The sequence below is a fragment of the Manis javanica genome, chromosome 2 (genome assembly GCF_040802235.1).
Source record: "Manis javanica isolate MJ-LG chromosome 2, MJ_LKY, whole genome shotgun sequence".
Lineage (NCBI taxonomy): Eukaryota > Metazoa > Chordata > Mammalia > Pholidota > Manidae > Manis > Manis javanica.
The window spans coordinates 33,637,907-33,665,000 of NC_133157.1; the positions used below are offsets into that span (position 1 = coordinate 33,637,907).

At 35.3% G+C, this 27,094-nt stretch overlaps 1 protein-coding gene across 2 annotated transcripts in view; it reads right to left on the reverse strand.

Annotated features, from left to right (window-relative positions):
* The window catches only part of ZCCHC7 (zinc finger CCHC-type containing 7), a 293,686-nt gene that overhangs the window by 8,428 nt on the left and 258,164 nt on the right, over positions 1-27,094 (reverse strand). For both annotated transcript variants that reach the window (XM_073227484.1, XM_036996562.2), the window contains exons 6-7: positions 25,409-25,444; positions 6,106-6,201 (exon numbers count right to left, since the gene is read on the reverse strand). In XM_073227484.1, the coding sequence (XP_073083585.1) occupies positions 6,106-6,201; positions 25,409-25,444 (132 nt within the window). The remainder of the gene's footprint in view (positions 1-6,105; positions 6,202-25,408; positions 25,445-27,094) is intronic.

Below are 27,094 nucleotides of genomic sequence, written 5' to 3' on the forward strand. Positions count from 1 at the left end.
CTAATAATTCTTTGTATTTCTGTGGTGTTCATAGTGATTTTTCCTTTCTCATTTTTAATTCTGTTTATGTGTGTAGACTGTTTTTTCTTGATAAGTTTTGATAAGGGTTTATCTATTTTGTTTATTTTCTCAAAGAACCAGGTTCTGCTTTCATTGATTATTTCTATTGTTTTATTCTATTTGATTTTATTTATTTCTGCTTTAGTCTTTTTATGTCCCTCCTTCTACTGGCCCTCATTTGTTCTTTTCCTAGTTTCATTAATGGTGAGTTTAGACTGTTCATATGGGATTGTTCTTCTTTCCTTAGGTAAGCCTGTATTCCCTCTTAGCACAGCCTTTGCTGCATCCCAAATATTTTGCAGTGTTGAGTTACTGTTGTTATTTGTCTCCATATATTGCTTGACCTCTGTTTTTATTTGGTCATTGATCCATTGATTATTTAGGATCATGTTGTTAAGTCTCCAAGTGTTTGTGGGACTTTTCTTTTTCTTTGCATAATTTATTTCTAGTTTCATACCTTTGTGGTCTGACAAGCTGGTTGGTACAATTTCAATCTTTTTTAATTTACTGAGGCTCTTTTTGTGGCCTAGTATATAATCTATTCTTGAAAATATTCTATGCGCACTTGAGAAGAATGTGTATTCTGCTGCTTTTGGGTGGAGTGTTCTCCTGATGCCTGTTAGGTCTATCTGTTCTACTGTGTTGTTCAGTGCCCCTGTGTTCTTACTTATTTTCTGGCTGGTTGATCTGTCCTTTTGAGTGAATGGTGTGTTGAAGTGTCCTAAAATTATTGCATTGCATTCTATTTCCCCCTTTAATTCTGTTAGTATTTGTTTCACATGTGTAGGTGCTCCTGTGTTGGGTGCATAGATATTTATAATGGTTATATCCTCTTGTTGGACTAACCCCTTTATCATTATCTTCTTTGTCTCTTGTGACTTTCTTTGTTTTGAAGTCTATTTTGTCTGACTGCAACTCCTGCTTTTTAATCCCTATTAGTTGCATGAAATATCTTTTTCCATCCCTTTGCTTTTAGTCTGTGTATGTCTTTGGGTTTGAAGTGAGTCTTTTGTAGGCAGCATATAGATGGGTCTTTTTTTTTTTATCCATTCAGTGACTCTATGTCTTTTGATTGGTGCATTCAGTCCATTTACATTTAGGGTGATTATCGATAGGTATGTACTTATTGCCATTGCAGACTTTAGATTTGTGGTTACCAAAGGTTCAAGGGTAACTTCCTTATCTAAAGGTTCTTTTTTTCCCCCTCTTTCATTCTCTATATATTAGGTATCATATTCTGTTCTCTTTGTCTATCCCTTGACTGACTTTGGGAGTAGTTTTGATTTGATTTTGCATCTGCTTAGTAATTAATTGGTCTACTTTCTTTACTGTGATTTTGTTTCCTGTGGTGACAGGTATTTAACCTTAGGAACACTTCCATCTATAGCAGTCCCTCCAAAATAGACTGTAGAGGTGGTTTGTGGGAGGTAAATTCTCTCAGCTTTTGCTTATTTGGAAACTGTTATTCCCTCCTTCAAATTTAAATGATAATCTTGCCGGGTAGAGTATTCTTGGTCGAGGCCCTTCTGCTTCATTGCATTAAATATATCACGCCACTCCCTTCTGGCCTGTAAGGTTTCTGTTGAGAAATCTGATGATAGTCTAACGGGTTTTCCTTTATATGTGATCTTTCTTCTCTCTCTGGCTGCTTTTAATACTCTGTCTTTATCCTTGATTTTTGCCATTTTAATTATTACATGTCTTGGTGTTGTCTTCCTTGGGTCCCTTGTATTGGGTGATCTGTGTACCTCTATGGCCTGAGAGACTGTCTTCTTCCTCATATTAGGGAAGTTTTCAGCAATTACCTCCTCAAAGACACTTTTTATCCCTTTTTCTCTCTCTTCTTCTTCTGGTACTCCTATAATGCAAATATTGTTCCATTTGTATTGTCACACAGTTCTCGCAATATTCTTTCATTTCTAGAGATCCTTTTTCCTCTCTGCCTCAACTTCTTTGTATTCCTCTTCTCTAATTTCTATTTAATTTACTGTCTCCTCTACTTCATCTAATCTGCTTTTAAATCCCTCCATTGTATGTTTCATTTCAGACACTGTATTCTTCAACGTTTGTATCTGATTCCTGAATTCCTCCCTGAGTTCTTGAATATTTTTCTATAGTTCTGTGAGCATGTTTGATTTTTATTTTGAAATCTCTTTCAGGATTTGGTTTGAACCAGGTTCCTTTGACGTTTTATATTTGTAGGTGACACCCTGTAGTGCCCAGAAGTTGTACTCTCTGGAGCTGCTCAGGCCCTGGAGTGATGGCAGTGGTCACAGGTGAGTGGTGTTGGTGCCTGGGGGGAGGAAAGAGCTCTTTCCTGCTTCCCGGCTGCAGTGCCTGTCTCCACTGCCAGGGCCAGTGGTGGAGTATGCAGGGAGAAGTCTCTATGCTTTGCACTTGTAGCTGCTGTAGGTGGGGATGCCCTCTGGCTGGCCAGTGCAATGGCAGGGATAGCTGATTTGCCAGGTAGTGCTTGCTGGGAGGAAGATGCAGTAGGCTGCATGTCATGGTGGGGGGCCTTGTAGCTGCATTGCCAGCCAAGAGGATGGAGCGCCTGAAGCTCCTGAAAGCTCCCAACCTGCTGGGCAGAGTGCACCCAGACAATTTTGTCTACCTGTCCTTTCTCCTGAGCAGCAAGCTCTGTGCAATCCTTGCCCCTTTAGCAGCCCCCTTGCCGTTAGGAAATCTCTCAGACTGCCCACCTTTCTTTTGTCCCAGAGTGGCTGGATGTGGATCCCTGTTTTCCACAGGTGGCTGGAATCTCAGTCTCTCCAAGTATTCCACCTGTCTTAGTTTTCCGACCCCACTAATCTTCAGAGCAGCATGCAATGTAGGTTTGTGCTCCCAGAGCAGATCTTCAGGGCTGGGTGTTCAGGAGTCCGAGGCCTCCACCCACTCCCTGCTCCATCTCTCCTCCTCTCTCTGGTGAGCTGGGGTTGGGAAAGGGCTTTGGTCCCTCCAGATCATGGCTTTGGTACTTTACCCTTTTCCTTGAAGTCTGATGGCTTCCCCAGTTGTAGACAGTCTGCTGCAGCCTTCTTTTCTGTTGCTTTCAGGATTTGACATATTTGCTACATTTTCATATTATATGTGGTTTTGGGAGGAGGTTTCTGTCTCACCTCTCATGCAACCATCTTTAATCCTCTTGAATGGGATTAACATTCTTATAAAAGAGACTTCCACAAGCTCCCTAGCCCTTTCTACCATGTGAAGACACATTAAGAAAGCACCATGTATGAGGAAGCAGGCCCTCAACAGACATCAATTCTGCTGGCACCATGAACTTGGACTCCCCAGTTTCCAGAACTGTGAAAATTTATTTCTGTTGTTTATAAGCCACTCAGTCTATTGGAGTTTTTTTTTTTTTGGTATCATTAATCTACAATTACAGAAAGAACATTGTGTTTACTAGGTTTTCCCCTTCACCAAGTCCCCCCGACATACCCCTTCACAGTCACTGTCCATCTGCATAGTAAGATGCTGTAAAATCACTACTTGTCTTCTCTGTGTTGCACAGCCCTCCCTGTGCCCCCCACACACTATACATGCTAATCGTAATGCCCTCTTTCTTTTTCCCCGCCCTTATCCCTCCCTTCCCACCCATCGTCCCCAGTCCCTTTCCCTTTGGTAAGTATTAGTCCATTCTTGGGTTCTGTGATTCTGCTGCTGTTTTGTTCCTTCAGTTTCCCTTTGTTCTTATACTCCACATATGAGTGAAATCGTTTGGTACTTGTCCTTCTCCGCTTGGCTTATTTCACTGAGGATAATACCCTCTAGTCTATTGGAGTTTATTTTACAGTAGCCTGAGTGGACTCAGTCTAACCATAAAAAATAAGAGCAAATGATAACTACAAAAGGTACTGGAGATCTTGATACACTCCCAGTGCCCACTCATCCTTTTACAGCCTCCCAGAGTAGTCTCTTTGTATAGCAACTGTTTCTTACTGCAATTTGCCTCTTGTGTAGCTGCTTATGATTGTCCCTGCCTCCCCCACTAGAGAGTGAGCAGAGTTAGGGGAAGCTGATGTCACTTTCACCTTAGAATATCATCCACATGAAGAAGCTATTCAAAAACATCTGTAGAGCTGAACATCTGAAAATGAAGGGGAGGGGTCCTCAGACATCTTTAACCACCTGCACAGTCTAGACTGATGTGACTATACAGAGCTATATACAGTACTATAAATACTTTCCAAAGCTAAATGTAAATTGTATTTTGATTATCCACCTCACTGGTCCTCTCCATTAGCACAGACAATTGATAGTTGACTATATAATTTATCTACTATTCTGGATTAACCACACCACTGATCTTCTTCATTAGTGTGGATAACCTAGAGTTCTTCATCTATGGCAGTGATGAGGCTGCCAATTTGCTTTATTGTAAATCAAAAATTATCTAAATCTAGATTTCAGGGATAAATTCCCAATGTTTTTAATGTATTTCCTATCTACATTAACAGGAATGGCTAGTAAGTAGTATGTATCCAACTATAATTGTTTTTCTTTAATTGAACAAACATTAAATGCTAAAATAATACCCCACTGGCTTTAAAGAGGTAAGCTAGCATAAACTGTACATGTATGTGATTTATGAGGCAATGGACTGCTATGTGAATGCATTCCCTAAGTAGTGTTGGCAGTGTGAATGTTGGCAACAAGGAGGAAGGCACAGAGTATTCTCTAAGTACGTTCTCAGTGTGAGTTCTATAGAAATGAAGTAAGTATACTGTGGGGTCTCTCCATCTGTATCACCACACAGTGGATTTGATCACACAATTTCCAGTGTGATTGCTGCCCAGCATCCATGTGTCAGTGCTGAGAACTCTCCCTGTAAAACCTCTTTGCTTTGGAGGTAAAGTAACTGAAGACCAGGGAGAAAATGTGGCTTGTTCAAGTCATGTGGTTAAGTCAGTAGTAGAGCAAAAATTAGAACTAAGGATCGGAACTTCATCCTAGATTATAAATTCTACCCCTCCATTCCATGGTCCTGCTGCCCCAATGTGGAAGAAAAACTTGATCTTTTGATGAACTCTGTCCAGTGCTTTTCCTTCTCCCAGCCTTTTTGTCTCTCCCCACACTGTAGAGCTCCAGCCCCAAGGTCTGTGCACAGTGAAATGCCATGGTCAGAGTAATTCCAGATATGACCTATAATACCACCCCATCCCACTGCTCACACCCTTACCCATTTTGGGGGCTCCTTAGCCTCTCTCTGTATGCTTTCCACCTCCTGTCAGCAGATCTAATTTGATAGTAGCTTATTTTGTTTTCTAGGCCATCAGAAGCCTAGAAAGACTGGGAATGTATTTCCCCATATGGTTTTTCTACTCCTATGTCACTACCTTTCCTCCTCCTCAGGAGTCCAAAATGTATAGGCTCTGGGCCTATTCTTTCTGCACCTTATATATGGGATGAGCTGCTGCTGTTTAATACTTAATGAGATTACTTGGCTAGGAGACTCACTCCCACCTCACAGCAACAAATTCCTTCTGCTTTGACACCTCAGCACCCAGAGCAAACAAAGTTTGGCCCTTTCAGGTGGGGTTAGGGAATGTGCAGGCTGGAGAGGGAATCTGAGCATTTGTGGGGTAGGCAGACTGGTCGATGATGCAGTACCTACGTTTTTCCACTAGTGAATGTTGGGGTTTACATATATGTTATGAAGATTTAGCTTCATGACATGAATACAGCACGAAGGAAGAGTGGAGATACTGGAAAACTACATAGGAAATCTAAAAAGTCATGATTTTCTGTTTCAAAGTAGTAATCGTAAGAACTCAGAAGAACTGTAACCATTCTGTTGACTCTTATTATTTGTCTGACAGATTTTACAAGCTATATTTGTTATAGGCTAATCTGTTCATATATATTTACAGCAATTAGAGGAATGAGAAATGAATCAGTTGAAAACATACTAAATCTTACTTCAGGATGTTAGTTTATAAAAAAAGAAGTGTTCAGAATTACATTATTTACAAATCCATCTTTCAGCAACCATTCCCTGAACAACAGAATGCTTTATGCACAAATGCCACTCAAACTTACGTGTCCATAATGGCCCTCTTGCCCGCAGTTGTAGCAATAAACCAAGACTGACTGTCCAGAGGGGGTCTTTGGCTTTTTGGGTGGTCCAGGTTTGGTCTGCAATATGAATATTTGTGAAGATTTATTAAATGTTTGAAGACAAGTCATTCTTTCCAAAAGAGCTCTTTTTAGGTAAGTGATTCCTTAGAAGTGCAACCTTTTGGAGTATAGTATGGAGACCCCATATTCAGATGATTCTGTGTATTTAGTGTGGATATGATAATAATAATTTTATTCTTAATGTCAAAGTGTGCTTTTCCTCTCCTTCTTTGCCCCTCATTCCATTTAGAATTGCACTGTGCATAATACTGTGTTAGGTATTAGGTATCTCAGAAAGAGAAGCATTAACAGGTTAGTAGCACATGAGAGACATACAGATAATGACAGAATAATGTAAGTACAGTGACAGGAAGCATGTACAAGGTATTAATGGAATGGTGAGAGGAACCCACCATTGGATGGGTAAAGGAAATCAGGAAAAATGTCCCTGGAATTATAAATTTTAAATGTACTCTTAAAGAATTTGGTGAAAGTCAAAAGTAGAATCCTAGGTAGAGGGGAGAGCATGAACAATGACATGAAACTCAGAACATATGTGCTGAAAAAGTGTAAGATGCGCAGCCAGGTGCAGTGAAAAACAAGGCTGGACAAAGCAGGGCAAAACAATGGAGGGCCATACAGGCTTAAGGGGCTTGGGCTTTATAAAGTTTTAAGGATAAAATTTTATGTGTAGGAGAATAGTTAGAATTGTATTTTGGAAAAACTACTTTGGCTTATAGGTAGAGGTATGATGAATATGAGCAGGAGAAGGTTAGATGCAGTGAGAAAGACCAATAACATGGCTATTAGGAATGCCAGGTGAAGTGATGAGGGTCTAAACTCTTAAGAGTAACAAGATAGGGGAAAAGGGTAGACGGGAAATATATGAGGTAATAAAACTGGAATTACTTGAACATTGAAAAGATACAGGGGATGAAGGAACGAAAAAATTAGGATCCTTTTCAAGTTTCTAATGTGGGTGAAATGGTGAGTAGTGCTGCCAAAAACTGATTCAGGAAAGGCAGGAAAAAGAGGAGCCAACTGAGATGGGAAGAAGATGCAGACTGTCTTGAACGCTGAGTACCAAGGCAGAGATGTCCAGCAAACAGTTGTCTACATAAGATTAAAGTTTACAGAACAAGTCTGAGCTTAAGATTAAATTTGAAAATAATCTGCATAACAGTGGAGGATGAGATGACTAGAGTGGAGAAGATTGCCATAACCAGTATGAGCAGCAGTGAGCTAAGGATGGAACCCGGGGCATAATAACAGTTAAGGGGCAGGCAGAGAGGCCTGGGACAGGGACAAAGAAGGAAAGGTTGAAGGATGCAGAGCCACAGAGGAGTACAGTTACAGACCTTAAAGAGAGGTTTCAAGAAGGATGAACTGATCTACAATGTCAAATATAGCAGAGAAGCCTAGTGAGATTAGAACTGAGAAACACCTATTAGATTTAGCAATTGTTCATGGATAACCTTATTGTGAGAATTTTGGTATCAGTGGGAAGGCAGAAAGCAATAGACTGAAGAGTGAAGAGATACATACAAAGGTGGTATGACTATAAAGAAGAGCAAGGAAACGCCTACTCATAAAAGCCAGGATAGTGGTTACTTCTACAGGGAGAGAACAGCACATAGAGGATTTCAGGATAACTCCAATTTTCTATTTCTTGAACACAGTGTGTTATGTGACTTTGGTGTGCATTGTATAGCTACTTTATTAAATTGTACATGTTTTGTGTACTTTTCAGTATGTATATTATAGTTAATAAAAATGTTTCAAAAAAGTTGAATGGAGGTTGAAGAAAAGGAGACAGCAGGCAAAGGTTTTTTTGAGAGGCATGGATAAGAAGGGTCAAATAAGATGGGACAACATGTAGGAAGGGGATTTGGTGGAGTTTTTTATCAGCATGCGAGAGACCTGAACATGTGAGAAAGCTAGTAGAGGAGTTCAAAACAGGAGAGCAGGGAGAGAGAGAGAGCGAGGCAGCAGAACCAGAGGCAGCAGAACCAGAGGCAGCAGAACCAGAGGCAGCAGAGGCTTTAGAGGAGACAAACCTCCCTCTCACCCATGTTTTTTTTGTGGGGTGGGGAGATTGAAAAGAGATAAGGATGAGAATACACTTGGATAAGTTTATTTTTTATGTTCTTTATTGGGATCCTATAACAAAGATCTGGTCTGCCAACTAGTTTTGTTAATGCTTAATGTGGTGAACAGGTGGTTTGTGAAGGTTTTATTTTCTTGACATAGGAAAATTATCTATAGGTTATAAAGATCTTCCAACAACTTTACTTTCAGGTCCTGTTTCCTAAAATGGAAAAATGGAGGGTAACAATAACTGAAAGATTTTTTTCTAGTGAAAATTACTACAAATGCTACACAAAATGGAATCTACAACCTCAGCTATTATCAGTTGGGGTATAATAAAAAAACAACTATACAATGTCTAACATTCTGTAATAAAAAAGGTGGTTCATAAATCAAAACTAGCTAAAAGTCATCCAACACAGTTTTGACAGGTATATGTGTAAGCACATACCACTCATTGCAGTGGTTCATAAATTTAGTCAGATAGTAGAACACCAGGAAGACATGAAATTATAAAGCAGAAATGATTTTTCCATCTGAAAAGGTAACTACATTATTTGACACAAAATTTCAGCCATAAGCACACATGGTTTAAGAAATAAAACCAAGAAATGATATAATGGATGTGAAGGTAAAACCCATAATGTTTCAAGGCAGAAGTTGTCAAAAGCTGCTGATGGGTTAAATAAGATGAAGACTAGGGATCCACTAGACGCAGCAATTAAGAGGTTCCTGGCAAATGGAAACTGTTGTGAGCAGTTTCATTTGCGTAGAGGCACAAACCAGATTTAATGGGTTTATTTCAAGTAGAAAGATGCTGAAGAACAAACATAGATGACTTTTTCAAAAAGGGAAGGGGACAAGCAGAGAAGAAACAGGTCCAAGGAAACTTTCATCAGGGATGCTTAACACACTGTGGGGTACATGGCATGAATATATGCATGCATTCTTTCATTAATGTATTCCAAAAATAATTACTGAGTGACTAATATATGCCAGATATTGTTCTAAGATTAGGTAGGTAAGTGAGAAGTGAGCAAGACCATAACACTCACTGCTCACATCTCTAGTGGCAGAAGACAGATAAACAAAACCAACAACATACACACACACGGACACTATCAGACAGTAACAAATGGTATGTAGGCAATTAAAATAGAGCTACATGAATGAGAATCATTGGGGGTGATCTAGATTGAGTTTTGGGGACACTCTCACTGGGATGATCATTTCTTATAACCATCCCCCTGCCCCCACCCAAGTATGCAGTGAGTGGGCAAACAGCATTCTAAGCATAAGACACAGGGGAAAGGTGGTGCAAAGACAATGATATGGCATAAGCTTGCCATAGCTGAGTCTCTGAAAAATATCTGTAAACTTGTTAAGTGTAGTAGGTGAAGGAAGAGTGGGAGAGGAGGAGATTCTACAGCTAGAGAGGAACCAGATCACTTAGGGTTTTATAAATCAGGGTAAAGAGCACTGCATTCATTTTAAGTGGCATGGAAGCTGGTCTGAGGCTAATAGTAGATGCTCAATAACTAGTTGGAGACAGACAGCAGAAACTTACGATAAAAAGAATTATCCTCTTCCATACAATAAATGTTCTCTGGAAAACTCACCTGTTTATAAACTTTTCTATTTATGTTTGTGCAAATATATTGCAATGCATCTCTGCATAAGATTTCTCAATTCATTGATGAGAAGGAAAATATGCTCAGTATGTTTATCCCACTGGAATAAGAGATTCCACTGGCTCAAATCCAAGCAAAAAAACAAGATGAATCAGGAAGTAATGATGAGATGGACTGGTGAGAACCAAATTAAAATGATATCCAGACACTGTAACTTTGACTTGACTGGTATATACACAGGGAGGGACTTGTTCACAGGAGGGGCCACTGGTACCCCAATGGCCCTTCTGACTTCTTTGGAGTACAGAGCACAGGGAAGGTCACACTACTGCACAACTCTCCAGTGGTTCATTCCATCATCTCCTCTCAGAGTAAAGGCCCCCTTTATTTAACAGTGCCACAATGCTCCTGATCCTCCTTTCCCTGTTTCACCTTCTAAAGTCCTAAACTGGTTACTTACTATGTTTATTATCTGTCTCTCCACTGCTAGACTGCATGGCACATGAGGGCAGGATCTTTGTTCAGTCCACTACGTATCCCTATGCTGAGAATGTAGAATAAGTCTTGGGCAAACCATGGCTGGCAGGCCTAATCTGGCCCACTGCCTGCTTGAGTATGGCCCACAGGTAAGAATGGCTTTTACATTTTTTAAATGGTTAAACAACGTTAAAAAAGAATATCTTGCAACATGGGAAAATTATATGGAATTCAAAACTCATTGTCTGGAAATAAAATTTTATTGAGAAAATAGCTAGGCACATCTGTTTATGGATTATCTATGCCTGCTTTTCATGCTTATAAGAGCAGAGTTATGACAGAGACCATATGGCCTGCTGAATTAAAATATTTACAATCTGACTCTTTACAGAAAAAGTTTGCCAATGCCTGACCTAGAACATAGTAAATGCTCAATAAATAAGTGGTGAATGAGTAGAAGTTAAGACTCCAAAATTTTAGAAAGTGGTAATGAGGTATATACAGCCAATAAAGGTATTTAAAATTAGATAGGAACACTTTGAAAATCTCTGCTACTGGTTGAGGACACAGAGCAAAAGCTTTATGGAATTTTTATGAATTTTACTATTTTGTTGCCTAAATTTGAGGAAATTACATGTAGTTCTAATCTACTCCATCTGCTTGTATCACTCTTCCCCAGATAAATATAAGACACTCCACCTCCTTCAAATCTTGGCTCAAATGTCTTATTAGTAAGGTCTTCCTGATTACCTTTTAAAAAATTAATAGTTCCCTCCAATTGGTGGTTTTTATCCTGCTTCACTGACTTTTTTTCTTTTAAAATTCATGTCATGTATCACATCCAACATACTATGTATCTTACTTGTGTGTTTTGTCTATCCCCCATTGAGCCCACTGGTGGGAGGAGAACATAAGCACTATGAGGGCAGGGATTTTTCTCTGCTTTTTTCTCACTGCTGTATCCCAGGTCCCAGGAAAGGACCAGGCAGATAGTAGGAGTTCAGCAAATATCAATGAATGAATAATGAGGTTATTCATATGTAAAGCACATAGCCCACAGTAAGCATCCAATACATCTTAGTTATTGTTTATAATTTGGATACTTTGTGAAACTTCATCAAGTTTTTTTAAAGTCACTAAGGGACAACCTATAAAATTATGCTTTGATATGTTAAAAAGCCTGAATAAATTAATATAGCTTCCTAAGGGAGACCTTATTTCACATAGAGAGTGTAGTACATAATCTGGCAGAATCAGGAAGGAAAGAATCAGAGAAACAAATCAATCAGTCTTATAGTACCAGGGATAAAGACATCCTTCTTAATCAAGATTTTAAAAGCATGCTTCATGTTGACACTTTTTATTTTGAAAGTAATCTCATTCAAAAACCCTGAAATTTAGCCCACTGTTCATCTATGGCCCTGGATAAAGTGCAAACATTGGATGTTCATTCATCTGAATAATGTCACTAGTTAAAAACTTCCATTATTACTAATAAAAATAGCAACAGTATTTATATTGTGCTATGAAATTCTAAACTGTTTCACAATAATTAATTAGTAAATGACATGACAAACGCTATCTACATTCTCTCATTTTAATAAACTATCATGTACTAGGACTTAATAGGAATGAAATCAGCCTAGATCTTACCTAATTAGAGAACATTTCTGTATTAGAATACAGTACTGTAAACTCAATAATGATTTCCAGTGGACAAGTTTTCCTACTATGATCTAACAAAAAATCTTATAGCTTTTTAAAGTGTTAGAAATATAAATCTATGACTCAATACTTCTGCCTTACAGAATGTCTTTATTTTTAAATCAACAGTAAAGGTCCAATTTAAAGCAGAATGTGATGACTGAACAGCTCTAAATTTAGGATTCTGTCATACATGTCTGTACTGCAGACAGAAAGTTAAATGTAATTAGTCTTTCAGAACTTTTTTTAAGTTAAAAAGTTTATCTGAGGACTTTGACCTAATGGATACCAAATGAGCTATTTATCAAAGTTCTTTTTTTTTCTTTTTTGTTACAGACATTTAAATAATCTATATTTGTAGGGTGATATCTTGGAGATTACTTTACTATCAATATATAGAAGTAATAACCTGGTAGATAGCATTACCTATGAAAGGTCCATCCCATCTGCTATTCTTGCTGAAACCTTTTCATGCACCAGTAAACTCAGTAAATATCAGAAGATAAAGCATAAGCCTACCACGCCACGGATTTACTCCTAATGTCTCCTCAAAGTGCAGCCCCATGCAACGATTACAAATGATTTTCTTCTAATGTCATTTTACATAACCCTTTTTTCTGCATGAGTAGTTAGTGCGGAATGAATGAATGAATGCCATTAAAACAGTTAATCATTATCTGGGACACTGGCCTTACGCCCTACAGGACTAGGAATCTCCATGACAAAGGCCAAGAGATCAAAACGCCAGAGCTGCCTTAGTGTCCTATTTCTAACAGTAATTTTTTATGCAAATAGACCTACTGGGCATCTCCCACTGTGACCTTGAGCTGCCCTTATCTAAACTGACTTTGATCCAATGAGTGCTTGCATCTAGTTGAAGCTCATTACTATATAAGATATGCAATCAATTTCACTAATTAAAGGGCATTTTCTACTTTTGTGAACACAAAATGAACTTATTTTTATAATCATACATATGCTTAAAGACTAGACTACATGTTTTTATTTATTAACCTAATTTGTTAAAGTAACATATATTAAAAAGCAAATACATTAAGTACTTGAAGTAAATATATTCAGAACAAAATGTAACATTAAGTAGTGAGCTTAGCTCCAGTCTTTCTGAACAAGTCACATTTGTACATACACCTCTTAAATCAATATGCTTTCTATGCTTAAGAATAATCTTTTTTTCCAAAATATTTCCATATCAATTTATTCTTTCAATAAACTCACTAATAGCATAAACCTCTCTCCAATATTCATGTATTTAAAAAATTCAACCCAAGGAATCAAATAAGATTTCTCAAAAGTGACCCCTAACCCAAAACTTGCTATCAGTAGGTTGAAGTGACCTATTGGCATGAATTTGACATCTGAACAGAACAAAATTTGTATTTAAAATACACTCTTTTCCTTGCTTAAAGATATTATTTTCACTGCCTATTAGACGCAGTTTTTAACTATTTTATTTAATTATATAAAAAGTAGGCTGAGAAGAAGAATGGATGCCCTCCCATTTCTATGCAATTGTTTACAGTATAAATGTCAAAGAATGTTATTGGTACATATTCAAGAAAAATCACATCTGGTGCCTAAACAAAACAAAGGAAGAAATTTAAAAGCCAGGCAAACAGTTTTGCAGTGAAGTGAACTAAAGCTGAATTCTGTGAGAAGACAAAAACGATGATCCCAAGATACAGCCTAGTACACAAAGGCTGACGCTCTGTCCTCCCTTTTCAGTGTTTTTCCGGGCCGGGTCCTCACACCTGTGGGCCTGAAGCACCAGGTCTATTCCAATCATGGTTTTAGAGCAAAGCCTTCCATTTGCACACCATTCTGGGAAATATCCTCAGTATTACGTACCTTTGAGGAATACTGGGAGTAATTTTCTCCTCAAGCTAAAGGCTTTCAAATTCTTTTAAAACAAAACTTCCTTTATAAAGTTTTTAAGTTTTCATTTTTTCTCAGTGAGAAAAAGAATTCAGCTGTATTCCAAAGGACACTGCTACTGATTCCCCCTACATTCTAAAGATGACATTTAAAGCACCATATATAACGATATACTGATATTTTTTGTGTTAAAAAAAACTGACATGTACCTAACAAACTTCCAATCCACTGGGTAATTCCTTAATTAGGCAGATTTTTGAAACATGTATTATGTACACAACAGACTGGAACGTCTCCTTTGGAGCATTTTCTAGTCTATCTGGTGATTACATCATTAAGCCGCACATGCTACGTAGAAAAAACCCTGATGAAAATTCATGAAAAAATGTACAGTATATCATTAGCATGCAGCAGACGTATTTGCTTTTGATATTTTCTCTGTTTTAAAAAAACCTACATGAAGTAATTAGTCCAGGTCATGAAAACATGAGAAAGGTAGCTGACACTGGTGAAAATGAAAACTACAGAGAATTGCATCTCGATGGTTTAGCTGAGAGTAATTTGCTTTGTTGGAAAATGGATTCTAAAAGTGCACACTTGAACTGCAGCTGCATAAGGAGTGTTTCATTACCGAGTTGATATTTCCTATATATACACTTCCTTCCTACTCTTCTTTTGGATACTCCTAAGTTTCACAGACAAACAGCCTGAAGGTTGCACATGACCAGTGGTTAAGACCATTAACTACTCAAGGCCTCGTAGTACTGTATGTAACCAAGAGAGTAAAGGATTGCATGAGTGTGTCCTTTTCAGTAAGTCAAAACCACACAAAAGTAACATGAAGAGAGGTACGTTTGGTATGACTCCCAATAGTAAAAAGGTTATATATTCACAAGTTAAGCATTGGACAAAATCTAAGACAATATATTTGTGAAAACTGAAACAAATGAAGCACAAGTTTCATAAAGAAAACGTATCAAACTTACTAACATGATTTTTCTTTGTGTAAATGAGAGTCCCACCCCATACTCCCCAAACAACCCAACAATAAAGAGAGAAAACTTTAGTATGCAGAGAACAATGAAAATATACAGGACAGTAAAGATCATAGTAATTCACTCCCTGAATGCTCCAAATCTTCATGGCTTAGAAAGCATCCCAATTTTCTCCAAAGGTAGTGGCATTTATTCATTGGGCCATAGCTAATTTTACATAGAATGCAAAAATGTTAGTTTAAGTTTAATTTACCACCCTATTTAAATATTACCAATGTGGCTCTCAACTGCAGAGCTATCCCTTCGTCTATTTTAATTTTAAAGTAAGTTAGCAAAGGCTTCCTTCTTAATCCCCAGAGACTACCTACATAGTGACACAAATGCACAAATTTATGACAGCAACATAAATGCTCTTCTAAAGTAATGTGCAACATTAAGTGAAAATCGTTTCCTGGAAAGATATTATAGGTATCTATATTTTATTTGCCATCTTAAACATATCTGGGGCTTTATGGCCTTATTTTAAAAATGTATTTCCTTTTTATATTTCCTGGTGCAAATGGACTGCATAAATAAGCAATGTGCTATGAGGCTTCAGACCAGCCGATAAAACCTTTCAATTTTCATGCCAGCTTCTTCTTTTGTAATTCAAATCCGCCTGGAAACTGGCAGCTCTGAAAACTGAAACAAGCACTGCCACAAATACCTTGTAATGCTATCGACCTTGTCTGCCCATGCAGTGAGAAAGGGGGATGCGTATGTGTCTGCAGCCATCCAGATAACACAACTCATTTTTGGGGGTGGGGGATAACAGAAGCCAGCCCCAGACTGTGCACCAAAAGCAGTCATTACCAGGCGAGCTGGAGAATAAGTCTCTTCAAAATACACAGTGCATTTAGAAACCATATATGAGGCTGAGCCACTGCTGTCATTACCAATTTTAATTTAGCTCCTTCAGTTTGCCAGCCAGATAAACTCTTTAGTGCTGTTTTTTAATCTATTTGCCACATTTTATGTTTAAGATTACAGTAATATGGACAGGAGAAGGAATCACTTTTAGGGGAAATAAAGAAACAGATCCGCTTATCAGCACCCATCAGAAAGTTCATTAATCAGCCAGGCTTTGTGCCCTCTAAATTGAAAGGTTAAATAATCCTCTCAGGAATATTTCTCGGCCCCTCCACCAATTGTCCGGAGAGGAGCTGCCATTCATAGCACGCGGGATCGGTGACAGGGTATCTTACCACTGTTTGGACCTCAAACAATGATGGACAAATGGCCTGGTTTACAAAGAACCTTTTAGTACATGGATGGAAAAGGACCACAAGCTTTGATGTAGGATGGAGAGATGAGGAGGGCGTGGAGAGGGGTTGTGGGGGGAAGGGACAGAAAAGAACACTTACATGTGTGAATCCATGGATATTTTATCTGATTGTTTATTGCAGTGGACTATAAAACACAGAAACTACATTAACATACACCTTTCAACCATATGAAGTGTTTAACATATTAAAATCTGCTTATATATTTTGTATACAGTTGCATATAACCCATCATTGAAACACTGTAGAACAGAACTGTAACTCTATTATATTTATTAGCTAATACAAAGAGGATCAAATAAACCATGAGATTTTCATTTTTACCATAACCAATGACTTACAACACACAGTATACCATCTCCCCACACTCCAACCCTGCTTATTCTACTGATATACTCTTAACCATTTAGTCACAAAGGTAGGGAATTCCACAGCTGTTAGGGACCTGTTCCAAGGGGAAAGTAATGCTCTTTTGCTTTTACAATACGCTCCATTTTAACTCCTGCTTGTCTTAAAATAAAGAAGACATATAGAATAGGAATGCTCTTTGAAAGAATATTAGTCACATGCACTGAGAATGGGATTTATTTTTTGTTGCCTTTTTTTGCTGGACCTATATGAGAATACCATGGGAGTCTGCACAATAACTGACCAAGCTCTTAGACCTCAACATTTTGCTGTGAAATAAGTCTAGTTTCTGGCATCAGTCATGTGAAGGCATGAAGAATTTTATCTGAAGTGCAAAAAATGGATATGCTATTTTGTTTCATTCCTCATCTGATTAACATAAACTCTCTAACCCTGGCAAAAAATATTATAATTGGTATGTGTGTAAGAATTATTCAATTTTTCATTGTTCTCATTATTTATAAAGGAAGCAAAGATTTATGTAATTTCATTTGCTTATGATAGATAATTATATTCAGATGCCACTGAAGTTACCATTTAAGAACTACTAATTCATTAACTATCTTTTTCAAAATGATATCATAGTATCTTTATATGGTACATATTTTACAGTCATTTTCATTAGGAGAGGAAGTGGCCTAAATATTTTTGTGATCTACTCTTTAATGTCTTTATAATGATTTTTGGATAAATCAAATTAGGACAATAATTTAGGTTTGTATTTAAAGTTACTCACATAGAAAAGAAGGCAAGCACAGATAAGTAAATGAAAACCGAGGTAAATTATTTTGTGAGCAAGAGATATTGCTTCTGAGTATTTTAATTTCAGTAACTACAAGAAGGGAACATTTGTAGGAGACAGAGAGTAAAGAGGTCATTATGGACCTCATCCTGGGCAAACAGTCTTCTCAAAAGACATTACAAGAATCTGAGTTTTGGTTATTATTCCAGAGGCTGTCTCTACAGGTGGGAGGCATCTACAGTTTGTCTTACTGGAGCTCCCAGTGCTGAGCATGGGCTACATGCCAATCATTGTACTAAGTATCTTAAATTTATCATTTCAGTGCTTACTTACAACACGACTTACAACCCCAGAAGGTACATCTCCCATTTTTCAGATGAAGAAACTGAAGATCATAGATGCTAGGTTTGCACATCTAGTAAATGAAAAAGCCAGAATTTGAGCCAATGTCTGATCCTAAAGTTGTTATCTCTATGATTTAAAAAATTCCCTAGTAATTTCCTCAAACATAAGTCTGTCCTTCCAGCTCAATTTTATGGCAGGTTTTTCTAAGGACTTCAGTAAAATGAGGAGAAAATGTGGTATGACTATAATAAATAGAGGAAATTAAGAGATTCAAGAAAGACAACATTAAGATTTTACTGTATAAACAAAGTTAAGGAACAGTTTAAAACTTAGTTCCCTTAACTAAAAAGAAATATTGGGTAATTCATCAACACATGTAAAGAAACAATATATATTATGTAAAATGAGTATTTATAGGTGTGGATATACTGCAGAATTATAATGATGACCTTATAATCTACATAATAGATTTGGTTCTATATGATTTTTGAAAATAGGAATGAAAATAATGAGATAGCTAGCAACTGATTTTCACATCTCTTCTTCTTACAAAGTTAATATGGATTTCTGAACATTCCCACTGATTAACTTGTTTTTAAAAGATGATCTGCTAATGTATCGGTAAGCGAATTAAGGTGGAGGTCTATTTTAACTCCAAAGATGTTTCTTTTTTAATCTGGGGAATTTAATGCTCTCTGAACATGTAGCACTTTTCTTTATAAAATATTTTTGGTATTTCTGAAAAACTTGACTTGTTGGTATTAGAGAACCATTGCTGAACTCAAAATATCTGGAAGAAAATATTTACAAATGTACAAAAACATAACTTTCATGACTTTCTAGGGGTGGGGATCAAATGACAAATGAATTTCAAGTCTAAAAATCTGCTTGATTTTATCAATAATTAACTTTTAGTGATTTAAGAGATTTGGCTTTTAAAACCTTAAACTTAACTCAACTTATGTTTACTACTGCTGTTTATACCAGAACAAAAAATATAACACTAGTTTAGAGAGATGAAGTTCATGTTAACAAGTCGAAGGGTTCTTTCAGGAGTCTTTTCCTGTAGATTATTCAAATGATTAACCAAAACCTTTAAAGGTTATGGTTGATCATGACTGAGAGTAACTAAGTGATTCCTAAGTACTTAGGAATTACTATAATCCACCATGTCATTCACATGCATGACTACTGAAAGGAATGTTTAATACAAGTATCATTGTTCCAGTGTATTTTATTTACATTTATTCTTGCACTGAAATGTCCAGAGAAGTTTATGACAAGCTCAGTAACCTGGAATATATTTATTTAAGGAATGGCATGAATTACCTGTTCAAAATACATATGAAAAACAATCACTCAAATATTCTAAAATTAATCTTCATAACACTTCCATGCTTTTTTGTATAGTCAATATTACATAATAGGCATTATTCAACATTTCTGATTTTTAAACTTCAATTTATAATGTAAAAATACTGTGCAGTGTTAAACTTCATTTTGAAAATTCTCAGACCACCTGCTTATATCTATTTTTGTCATAACAGGGGCACTACTTCAAAATGTAGAGTTGTAAGTAGAAACAACAACACGGTTTTATTTGGGATATGTGGCGATACATGGGATATATGGGTATGAATGTGTTTTTTAAGGGGAAGAATGAAAAGATTTTTAAAATGTTGTATATATTAAAATTATGAATACTTAGGAATATTGTTTAATTAACAAAAATTTAAGCTAAATTGCTTAAGAAATTGCCTCTATAGAGTTAACTACAATTCCCATTTTAAGAAGGTGAACATACCTAGGGAAGAGAGAAAACGGTAGCAAAAAGTCTAATTATAATCTTCCATCTATTTATCATCCTCAGGAGAAACATTTATTAACAATTAAGAAAATGAAGATCACAAAAAGTATTTCTTTAAAATTTTAATGTAAGTAAAACTTGAAGCCCATATAGTAAACATGTAAGTCCTAAATTGCCCCCAGCCACTTAGAAGCAGATAAAACAGCACAGGGACTTTTTTGTCAAATGAAGAAAGGAAGTTACTATTTAGAGCAGAGCTTCAGATTCAATTAGTTTATTACTGATATGTACTACCTAAAAAGTGGACAGAAATCATGATGATGGGTAATTAGGATAAATTAATATACTTAGAAGACAGTAAAAACATAGCTCCTTTTAGGCCAAAACATTTATAATGAATCTTTTCTAAATTGTGTGAATGCTGCATACCTTTCATTGCCTGATTATCTGAAACACTTAAATCTACATTAAAATTATTACAAAAAACACTTGATATTACTTATAGTAACACATTAAAAAAATCTTCAAAATATGCCTCACTGATTTTCCATTTTAAACAATTTTTGCATTAGAATATTGCAAATCAAGTAAGTTGGGAATTCTTTCTGAAGGGGACAACACCTCAGTATTTCTTTGAAAAGAAGAAAATATGAAGGTTCTCCCATGTGCTTCAATAAACAGAAATAAATTATATCCAAATCTAAATAACTTTACTCCCATTCAAAAATAAATCTGTATACATAAAGTATCTAAATTTCTGAGGAAACATTGAGAACGGAAAAATAACATGTGCATTTATAATTCACAATGTTCACTTTTTCCTCCCTTCCTTTCACAGGAGCTTTAGAAAATTGCTTTTTGATGATTTGGCAAATTGTATTTATTTTTAAATGAATCTCATTTATTGAGATTGATAATGCAGGTTTCATTTGCTATGAAATTGCATTTCCCAATTGCTTCCAATGACAAGTTCTGACAAAATATGGTCCAACATGCCAGTGAAATAAAGATTTTTTTAAAAACCTCAGTTGACCTACTCTGTAAATGGAGTAATTATCTTTTATACTAAATTCAAAACACTGTTAAGATTGAATTGAAAAATTACTAGCAAAATGTTGACACTAAATTCTTTTAAGAATTAGGCAAGTATTTACACAAACACAAAAGTATTCATAATAAATTTTCAATTTGAATAATCTTAAAAATTTTGGTCACTGTCCAAGTATATTTTCTATCTCTGTTATCAAAGAATTATTAGAAAATAGTCATCAATGCTTATTCAGAAAATTCTTTTTAATCAGATACTAAGTAACATGAAATATAAAGCAGTCTGATTTACTTTGTAGGACTGCAATGGGAAGTTGGCCCTGAGGTACTACAAAATAGTCATGTGCCTCCTGAATCATCAGAGCATTATTATTTTCACCTTAGTAGTATTTCAATAGTATTAAGGACATTTTTTAATTAAAAACTAAACCTGAAAATTTGTCAGATGCAATATCTCAATAGCAGCACTGAAATAGTGATACTAGGTACAGAGGGAAAAAACTTCATTTTAAACAACAGCACTCCTGGTTCTTAAGGAATCTGACAAGGTAAATTGAACAACCATGGTAAGAGAGCTTCCAAAATGAATTTATAACATGTTAGTTTATGATTATATACATGTGAAGTCCTCAAAAAATGGTAGAAACAAACACACACACATGCGCACAGTATCTACTGTTTGGATGGGGTTGTTGTAGGTTTTGTAATTTTGCTTATGTAAGTCAAGGAGCTCTCAGAAAGAGATTTAGGATTCCTAACATATATCCAATTAAGAGACAGAGAGAAATATTTTTTTCCCCATGAAAATTAAAGATTCTGCCCCAAAGCTAACTTTTTGAAACTCTTTACTTCTCATTTTAAGTTATTTTTTAAAATTCCATTTTACTAGTAGGCAGTTGGAAAGTTGTTACATGTACTATTTCATTTATATCAATTCCAGGAATAAAGGCTTTTGTGTAGTTATACCCTCACAACTAATTTCTACTTCATTCCGTACATTAAAACACAGTTGTAAAGTTAAATTTAAATCTGTTAACATTTAGAGTTACCTACTCTGTGATATGGCATGGGATGCTTTAGAGAGTAACATTATTATTCAGTGTAAAACTCTTTTATTTCCATACCGTGAAAACCCAGAAAGCATATTTCTAAATTTGATTTTCCAGGTAAGGAGAGAAAACTGTGTAAAATGAAATGATATTGTTAATTATAGCCCGTAAGATATACTCTGGCATTCAACTAGTTCAGGTAAGTCTGTTACTGATTACTAGTAAGCTCTGGTCACAAGCCTTTTCTAAGCTAGAAGGGAAGAAACTCTACTTCTCCCCATTTCCCCTGACAGCAAGTATTTTTTTGCAGTGTGAATTCTAGGCATTCCAAACATTATCTAAAGAAACATTTACAATGCAATTCTTCCAAAAAGGTTACATTTGCCCCACCATTAAACTCCTAGTTAAAATAAAAGGTATTAGGTTGTAACACATTTTAATAATGCACACAAAGAAATCCAAGTGCAAAATTAAACATAAAAGAAGTATTGACCTTTTTGGGTCTTAACACACACAACCCCCAAATAGCAAACTCCTGGTTACTTTTTTAAGTAAGCAGATTAAAAACAAGATTAACAAAATGTCCAAAGCATGTCAAATTACAGCCTCTACTTGGTAAAAAATCTGTTGGTTTTAACACTGTTGGTGGGCATTTTGGCCTAGGATTTTTAATATAAATGAGACTTGAAATGACAGGGCATGGGGGAAGGGACTTTCCTTCATGAATAGTTAAAAAGGGAAACTTTTACCTAAAATGAGTTATCTAAAAGATGAAAAAGAATATTCAAAATCAGGCTTTACCAAAACTTGAATATACAACAGATATTAAAATACAAGAGCAGTGCTATACTATTGAAGATTTTTTAAAAACCTTACATTTTTTGAAGGTAAATACATAAATTACTTGGGGAAATTATTTAATTGCTAACTAAAAATTACATATTTTTATTTTTCCTACATAGGTTTCCTAACTGATAATCTAAAGCCATTAAATTATATGACATAATTTTACAGCCATTAAAATATATCAAGAAAAATGACATAGCCAAGTAGTTGTTATAATAGGCATCTATATATACACATATCTATATAGATAGACATGTAGTATCTTAGAGTTTTATTAGTATATACCCTTTAGAACGATGGTGCTTGTTTTTTTATTAATGTGGTAATAAAGTCTAGTCAAGTTTGGTTAAAAAGCTATTCTATTCAAATGCAAATTGTTAAGGAGTTTACTTGATCTCTTACGAATTTGCTCAAAATAGTGAACACTTCCTTTAATTTTCTTCTTAATTCAGGATGTGTTTTAAGAAATTTTTGATTTGGAACATTTCACAAGTCTACTTAAACTAATCAACTTTACTACCTTTCTTATGTATTTGAGAAATACTACAATGTTTAACCTACAGACCTTTTTTTTTTAAAGAAAGTGATGCCTGGATAGACCTTAAATTGAAGTTGCAAAACTCAGCTTGTGTAAAAGTCCCTCTAGTCTTATTGACTGAGAGGCAGATAAAAGCTATTGAAAAGTACTCAAATGTAAGCATTTCCAACCTGGATATACTAATCAATTCCCCTCCCACCCCTGCCCCACCACAAAGCACAGTTCATTTAGAGTAAGAAATGGAGACTTTTGGTTAGAAAAAGAAATAAATCAATGGTTAAGTGTAAATCTACAGTTTTAAGAAGACACATTAACTGAATACACAGTGTCAAGTCTAACCTAAGCTTCATTACTTGGTCATTGCTCTGACTGATGCCACATTCCCGTGTGAGGGCTACCATGAGTCAATAGATGGCAGTCCATCGCCTAGAAAAAGAGCTGAAGATGACTAAATTCACCATGCATCTTGCTTTTATTCAAGATTAAATTTTGCTTAATTGCATATATTTGGATATTGCCTATATATGTAATTATTTATTTTATTTTAGATGGATTGATACATACATACATGTTTATAAAGATACTAGTTTTGCATTTTTACTTGCATAGTAAATTATTCTTAATTACTAATAATTTAAACTTGATAGTTATGAATTGTTACTTCATTATTATTCTGAAAATTAGCTCCAGACTGAAACACATGGATTTTTGAAAATGATTTTGTTATATTTATAGATAGAATATATTACAACTCCCTAAAGGGAAATTCATTTTGTTTTCATTTATTTATTCCTAACTATTCCTTTGACAATCTGTTTTATTTTCAAAAGCTACAGTATTAAACAAACCTTCAATATTTGTCATACAAAACATCAATTTCTATTCTTCTATGACAGTTATATAAAAGAACATAGGTACAAATAATGAAACGAGTGGCTTTAAAATAGTACTTTCCGCACTTAATGTTTTCAAGATTAGAATTCTCCACCTTGTGGAAAAGGGAAAACAAATGAAATGTCAAATCAATTAGTCTATTACTCAATAAAAATACTGATGAAAAAATCAGGCCATTCAGTTACAAAGAATGACTATGACCTGAAAAGTTTAGGGAATAAAAATTTTACCATAGTATGTTAGGATAAAAAAATAGCTATATAAGCCAAACATAATGTATCCATGTGAATTCTATCTGTAACACATATGGGTATATGCATATATATTTTCTGTTATAACACTAAAGATTTTAATAAAATCCAATTTGGGATTGAGGGATAGTTGAGGAATTAGAGCTTTCTACTGAGAATCTTTAAATAAATTCAGTATGATTGTAAAATAAACCACCTGATATTCCTTGCTTGCTGGGCCTGTGACAGATAAATTGATAGTGTGAGTCTTCTAGTTGGTGTACTTTTTATTTCTATAAAAGAGCAGTAAGAAGACATGTTTTGTAAAAAATGTTTGCCCTTTCCATTTTTATTACTTGTCTTCCTATAAACAAAAACTTTTTAATATGTTAAACTTCAAGGAAAATAGCTTTTAATTACACTGCATAACTGTATAATTACAAGAGGAATTTTTATTATCTCTTGCTCAGCATAACATATTTAATACACTAAAAGAAGTGATTGGGAAGGATATGGTGAATTATTGAAATTTTAAGCTGAATATTAAAAATAAACTGACTTCATAATACCTAGCATTAGCCAATTGATTCCACAGAACACCGTCTTCTGCTTTGACTTAGTCTAAAATCATAATAAAAGGAAACCAGAGAATTGAACAACTTGAATGGTATTAAGCAGATGTTTATACTCTCTGAATAAGTCAAGAGGAGCTTAAGGATATGACAGTTGAATTGGTTTATATGAAAGATACATTAGGCTTTTTTTTAGCTTTGCTAAAAAATTTGTGCAAATATTTCAGTAAAGCCAGAAAAATGACAATGGAAGATACTGTGAACTGTATGCTTGTGAACTAAAGGCAATATGACATTTTAAAGACACTGGATTACTATTATTTTTTTATAGCTCCTAGCATATTTTTCCTCTTCAATTCAATGAATGTAGTCTAGAAAGTCTGAGATACCATGATGTAATCATTAAGTGATGTGAGTAATAAAAAATTAAAATCTTTGAAGAGTAGGAAGATACAGGATACAGTAGTGGGCAGAGGAGAGGAGAAAAAAGTATATTATTGCTTTCTCAGTGCAAAAACTCTTCAGATGTTTATTATCTTCCAGTAGAAGATGCCTGTCTATATTTTATGGTCAGCAGTTCAGAGAAGGATAAATAGGCTAGGTCTTGGGGAAAATAAAAAAAGGTGTTTCTACTCACCGTTAGGTGATACTGCCTCCAGATTTCTGGGCAAGCCTGGAAAATAAAAATATTGATCAGCTGGGAGCATGAAACAAGGTACTTTACAGCCTGTTGGTTTTGGCATAACCCAGCATCCACTGGTGTCGGTCACAGGAAAATAAGAAGCTTAACAGAAAGGGTCTGCATTTCAGCTTCAAAAACCTGGCTAGACAGTTTAATTGAATTTTACACTGGTTTAACACACTCCCTGCCATTGTCAGAAAGCCAGTAACAAAGTTTTCTCTCTCTTTTTTTTCTTTTCATGTTAGAAGTTTTGGGCACTGAGTGTGATTAAGAGCCATAACTCAGTTAAACTGATAAAGGAACAGCAGTGGTCAAAATCAATAAGATTCACCAAGTACACCTTTTAAAATAACATTTTGAACCTTGTAGTATGATAGAGAACAATTTAATAGCAACTGGTTTTAAGAAGACTTCACAGTAGTTACATATTTCTGATGTCTGTTGCCATCTTTTACCTAATCACTTGCTGCTAACTTTCAATACTTGGTAATAGAGTAAAAAGAGAATTAGAGAAAAAAAACAAAAGAAAAAAAACCCCTCAAGAATCTAAAGTCCATGTCTTTTCCCTTTTAAGTCAAGTCTTCTCAACCTTGGCATTTATAGAGAAATAACTTTAAAAACCCAACAAAACCTCAATAATTTTGTAAAAGATGGGTTTACTGAAACTAAAAAAGGCAACAACACAACAAAACATGCAAACCAACAAAACACCAGAGGCAACAAAAAAACCAGATAGGAGATAGTTTCTTATGAATACAGACATAAATCTTTTCCTTATACCTAAACTGTAATTGTTAAAGAGATTTTTTTTAACCAAGCTCTTTCTGAACAGTTTGTCAATTTACATCTTTTCAGAAAAAGAACTGTAGATGACACAAAAACTATTTTTTAATAGTAACTATACTATAGCATTAATTTAAATAAATTTAACCACCAAGCTAAGTAAATGGCAATTCTCGAAGTGAATGTGAACTTATAGCTTTTGTTTAAATGTGTGACATACACATATGTACATACATACACATATGCATGCCTAAAATTAGAATGAGTTGTCTTCTTTAATCCTTTATAATCTCTGCCATACATTTTGAAATAATTCTTTACCTGATTTGTCATTCCTCTTTCAATTATTTTTCAGAGTAGCGATAAAACAGAGATAATCCACACAATCTAAAAATATGATGGGTGTGATAATAATTCAGAGAATAACTTTCAAGTGGGAAAATCTCATGATTAAACCACTGTAAGTGATTAGACAAAAAAGAGTAGATATGTTCCAGCTATGCTGAAAATTTTATACATTATGCATTTTAAGCCTAACTATCCTATGTAGTTTTCTAAAGAAAGGTGTGTAAATAAGGTTATTTAGTGGTCAGCTTTCCCATTTAAATGTCATATTCATGCAAACTAAGGGGTCTGACTAAAAAAAGTCACTTATACACAGTGATTGCTGGATAAACAACACTGATCAGAAGGAAACTATTTTTTAAAAAGTAAAAGGTAGGTCAGAAGGCAAAGAACGTGTTAGGTACCAAATAACAGCCACAAACTTAGAGGTTACAAAGTTCTAATGAATATATACATATATAAAAATATCTGTTTTTATGAATATACTTACACACAAAGATTTAATGTAAGATA